The sequence below is a fragment of the Crocodylus porosus genome, unplaced genomic scaffold (genome assembly GCF_001723895.1).
Source record: "Crocodylus porosus isolate Cpor-Errol unplaced genomic scaffold, CroPor_comp1, whole genome shotgun sequence".
NCBI lineage: Eukaryota > Metazoa > Chordata > Crocodylia > Crocodylidae > Crocodylus > Crocodylus porosus.
In genome coordinates this window covers 3075561-3080765 of record NW_017728947.1, presented here as the reverse complement: position 1 = coordinate 3080765, position 5205 = coordinate 3075561, and the positions used below count along the sequence as shown (strand labels likewise).

Genomic DNA, 5205 nt, shown 5'->3' with positions numbered 1-5205 from the left:
ATATGACTCCCCCAGTCCTCTGTGCCAATAAACAGAGCTGACTGGGCAGTATTCTGCACCCAGAAATGAAGTTTTGGGGAATGTCTTGTTCCTTTCCTATAGTGGAACCAGGGAGTACGATTGCAATTGTAAAGTCACAATTTAAGCCAAAGTGAGCAGAGATAATGAAAAGAACAGCAGTCACCAACAGGTAAAAATGCTGAAAGTTTTATTAATCAAATAAGAGACACAATGCAGAAGGAAACAGTCTCCTCCTTGCCACTACCAGGTGCCTGCTGACACTAAAGAACATAAACTCCAACAGAGAAGGATACCCAATGAAATTATCTCTCTGGTCACAAATAAATAGGAAAAGACAGTGAAATATAACCATAAAATTTGGTTTTCTTTGTGTAAGATAATTATCATAATATTTTTTCCCCAAGAACTGCCCTTTTTCTTGGCCAAAATATTAATACGTAAACAATTTTGTAAATAATTGCAGATCTCCAGACTGTCAAAAAAGGATGCTCTGTAGAGGGCCTTCAGGTTTTTGACATACAAAAAACACACATACACACACACACACACACACAGATCCAGTGGTGGCTGACTCACCAGTGAGAGAGAACACTCACAAACATGAGGTGAAGAAGATGGAAATATATTACTGCTGTAACCTTCAAACCTCAGAGTGAAAATGGTAAAGGAAAGGTTTTTTCCATCTTAAATCAAAACCCAACCTCTCTTAATCCAAGTTGTAATTGTGTGCATTGTTTGTCTTCAAAAACAGTATTGTTCACAAATCAAAGTACATGACAAGACAATTTATTTGGCTCCTGAATAGTCTCACGTTTTAACAAATGAAACATGGTAATAGTGAGAGCTAAAATAAGAAAGAAACACAGTTTTACGCAGGAGCACAGGTTATTTCATTGATATGGCTAATTAATCTGCCTGCTTTGGAGATGTTTGGTCCTGTCTTCAGACTCTGATGGGATGCACGCAGTTACGCATTGGCACTCTTCCACATAGATGTAGTCATAATTGGTTCTTGTACCATTGTGACATGTCAGGGTCACTTGTCTCCTGTGGCTCTTGAGCTCCTGGCAGCAGGTACATTGGTGTTGCATCTGATTTGCTTCCAAGGAATACCTGCCCAGGCAGACAAAGAAAAGGACTTTATGTCCTTCCATAAAAATCACCAGACGCTCATTTCCAAACCCAGCATGATTTCAATAACATGTTTCTTAGAAGGTGTGTTTCTGTTCCCACTGAGCTCAGTGGCAAATCTCTCTTTCACTTTAGCATGACCAGGCTTAGGCCTATTATTACCAGCTTGCAAGTGTGCACTAGCATAAGGTACAAACATACAAGTTGAGATTGTAGTGATTTTTAGTCTGTCCACTATCATCATTGTTTAATGGGAAATTTTATTCTCTGCATGTATGTGAGAGAGAGAGAAATGAAGGGCAGAAAGTTTTTGTTGTATACTCTATGGGCCTGAATGCAATAGGTCCCTCTTAGGGCTTTTATGTGCTATGATAAAACAAATTAAAAATGGTGGTGATGATTTTGGAAGAGGAATTGATAGGAAGGATAGGCCAATCTACGTATGAGGGACTCTGTTACTAACCAAATTGTAGTAATGACTTATACAGGTCCTGACTCTTTTTGCCACAGAGGAAAATCAGAAATAACACTGCTGAAGACATTGGAACTTCACCAGTTTTACAGTGGTGTAAATCATAGAATTGCTACAATATACCTCTTTCTCCTGGTTTTACTTTTGTTCCTGTTTGAGCTTTGCCATTAGGTCCCCAGTGTTCTGCTTTGTGACTTGAACTAGTATTTATCTCCGTGAGCCTGGCTTTTTAACATTGTGTATATCATATTATATATTGTGTCACGCTCTTAGCCCAAGTGGTGGAAGATATAATAGCACTGATGTACTACTGTGTGAAAAATATTGTCTAATATTGACACACTTGAGATAAAGGAGGCAACACATTCAATGGAATTACTTGCTTTTCGAGTGTATATTAAATTTGTTGAGAGTGTACAGATGATTCCATGCTTAATAGCCCTTGAGCAGTTGAATAAAGAGAGGCCAGAAAGGTAAATTGACAGAAAGGAGTATCAGTAGAGTAACAAGGGGTGGGAAACTGGGGTGCCAGCCTCAGGTGCCCACTTCAAAGGGAGGGCAAAAACAGCAGCCTCTACTGCTGTCAGCCCAGCTGCCACCAAGGGTGCAGACACTGATAGTTATACTTGGGGGAGCATAATGAACTTGCTTCTACTTACTTGGAGGAGCTACCACAAAACCCTTCACAGTATGTCAGTTCGATAGATTTGGAAGATTTGCATTCATCCTGGTAGATCACAGTTGGTTTCTTCTGAACCTTGCATCTGTCCGCTTTAAGAAAGAGGCAAAAATAAATAGAAATGTTTCACCTCTTTTCTTCAAATACACTGAGAGTTAAAGCTTAAATCATTTTCTCTGAGTGGAAGATGTTGATTACACAGGATTAACACACCATTAATGTAGTTAGGAAACACACATAAAGATTAGTTGGAGATTTCAGCTTAATGCACAATCTTGATCTCCCAATTCTAGTAAAAAGAACTGGTGAGGAAATATAGTCAAATTTTGGATGGAGTGGGGAATGTCTTGTCACTATCAAGCAAGCCCCTTTTCTTTGGTGGGACTAAGTGAAAGAGAGGGAACTAAAAAAAATTAGGGAATGGACCGTGGATAAATCCTCCTTTAGTATAGCTAGAGATATTATAATCACACATACTCTGTTTGGGCAGAAAAGCTGAAAATTACTTACATTTACATATTTTGCAGCAGCCATCAGCAGTCAGCTGGATGTCTTCCTTTAGTGCGGAGACAAAACGCAAAGATTAAGTTTCCATATAGATGGCCTATGAAGAGCTTTCTAGAACATGTTAGCATTCTTGTCCTTAATAAACAGGGAGTTTGGTGTACAATGGACAACAAATAAAAACTTGGTTGGTGGACTTCAAAGGGTATCATGCTGCCTAGATCCCCTACAGTCCTTGACTACAGATACTCCAAACAAGAAATAGTTTATATTTGAAGTTGGAGAGGCAGTTTTTTGCTGTGTCTGTTGGGTACAGCTGACAGCATGGCAAGATTAGTTTCACTCTCTTAATAGAAACCCACCTGTCTTGGTCATTAATTAACTATGGATTGTGATTCCTTGTCTTAAATTGCTTTGTATCCATTGACACTTGTTCAATGCAGCAGAACTCAATAAATAGTAAAGAATAAAAAACTGTTGAAAACTTACAGGTTTACACTCATCAGGGTTAAAGGCAGGGCATGGTGTCCTAACTTCCACTGTGATAAGTTGATTTTCAATTTTATCACATTCATAATAGATGCATTTATTATTTTGGGGTGTCCAGGTATCATTGGGCTAAAATGAAAAAAGTTAGTATAATTTCTTTCATGACATGATCAAACATAGTATGGTTACTCTGAAAAGGACTGACATGAGGTTTTCAGTGTATGCCACTAGAAACTCGTAATTTTCCTCTATTTCTGAGGCCCTATCAGTTAGCAAGTATCAGAAGCCAAATTTCCAAACGTTATTATTTTAATCATAGAACCGCCTCCTCATATCAGCTTTAAGAAACCTTCCACATCTCACTACACATTTGAACACATTAAGGTAGGATTTAGTTATCCAAAGATTTGTGTCCAATTTGAAAAATGAGGCCCTTACTGAAAATGAGTGGCCCTAGTTAATAAGAACATAGAAAGTATCCTGCTGTAAATAATACAGGGTGTGACTTGGTTGTGAGCTGTCTTGCTTTTGTCAACATTTCACACCTGTTGTGGCCTAAAGCAAAGTTCAATGAAAATAAAAAATAACAGTTACCTTGAGCACCTGGCTAGTGCTGTTATCCAAAGAGATTAAGCAAGCCACCTGCACACACTCCCCGCAACACTCTCCATATTTCATTTTATACTCATAACCCTGTTTACAAAGCAATAAGAGAGGAAATGCAATGACTCAATGAGAGGGACTTTAATTGTTTCAAATCTAGAGAAAATAAACAATGGCTGAGAAAGTGAAAATGAAAAACGGAGCTCACCGAGGGGCAAGATGTATGACAGTTCACTGGTTCACACTGCACAATATTTTGCTTGGAGATTGGATCTACCACAGAACTGCAGGTACAATTCTTACATGGATCGCTTGGGACAAGCATTCCAGCCTGGGAGAAGTCAAAGATTAAGTACACTTAGATTGAACTTTTTTTTTTATCGCGTCGAAAATCTAGTCTAGGAAATCTGATAAGTATGGACAGAGGTTAGCACAATTTCATGCAACATTAAAGATGCTGAAACACTAGTGTGATTAAGTTGCCCTGTGGAGAGCCTAAAGCAATTATACTGCACATATTACAAAAAATAGAAAACCAGTGTAGGAGTGGGAACAAACTAACTGAAATTATACAAAAATGGTTACACTAACAAAGATGTGGCCAGGATATGCTGCAAAAGATCAAAAGAACACTCTTAGTTTGGAAAATAGATAAGTCTGGTTGGAGCTGTCTCAGTATTTTATGAACCTTCCAGGCTTCACTTGTGGCAGAAGAATCTATGAATTATATCAAGAGCCAGTGAAACGGTCATCAATTTAAAATGGATATTTAAATTTCTACCTATTTGGATACCTAAACACAGGGACATGAATGTGTTTACAGATTATAGACATAGATTTGAGGCCTCCTTTGAAAATTAATCCCAGTAACACTCTCCAAGGTCACAGGTATTAGAGAAAATCTTGTCTAAAAAGTTCAGATGTCAACTTTGAAATCTAGGCCAAAATCCTAAATGTATTTTTGAGTGCTTCATCTCTTGCACCCTATTGAAAAGTACTTCTTCCAAAATTTTGCTTTAACAGAAAGTTTTACCCATTCCAGATGTTGAAGATATAATCCGGATTTAGTTCTCTTGGGTTTCTTTTTCTTTTTCCTTTCCTTTCCTTTCCTTTTTTTATTTATTTTTTATGAGGAACTATTCCAGAACATGGTGGGCACAACTACACATGCTGTTGATGTGCATGAATAAACCTCAGAGCCTCTGCACATGTGCCCAGGAGCACAGCACATTGAGCCAGGTCAGCTGGCTGGGAGCAGGGTGGGGTTTGCAGCTAGCTGGGCATGTAGCAGGGAAGCTGCAACCCC

The 5205-nt window shown here is 38.5% G+C and overlaps 1 protein-coding gene across 1 annotated transcript in view; it reads right to left on the bottom strand.

Moving 5' to 3' along the window:
* Positions 1-206: 206 nt before the first annotated feature.
* Positions 207-5205, bottom strand: part of LOC109320746 (mucin-5B-like) — a 49543-nt gene continuing 44544 nt past the window's right edge. The window contains exons 44-49 of the mRNA XM_019551005.1: positions 4108-4230; positions 3891-3989; positions 3297-3425; positions 2814-2859; positions 2284-2395; positions 207-1134 (exon numbers count right to left, since the gene is read on the bottom strand). Of these exons, the coding sequence (XP_019406550.1) occupies positions 924-1134; positions 2284-2395; positions 2814-2859; positions 3297-3425; positions 3891-3989; positions 4108-4230 (720 nt within the window). The 3' untranslated portion in view covers positions 207-923. The remainder of the gene's footprint in view (positions 1135-2283; positions 2396-2813; positions 2860-3296; positions 3426-3890; positions 3990-4107; positions 4231-5205) is intronic.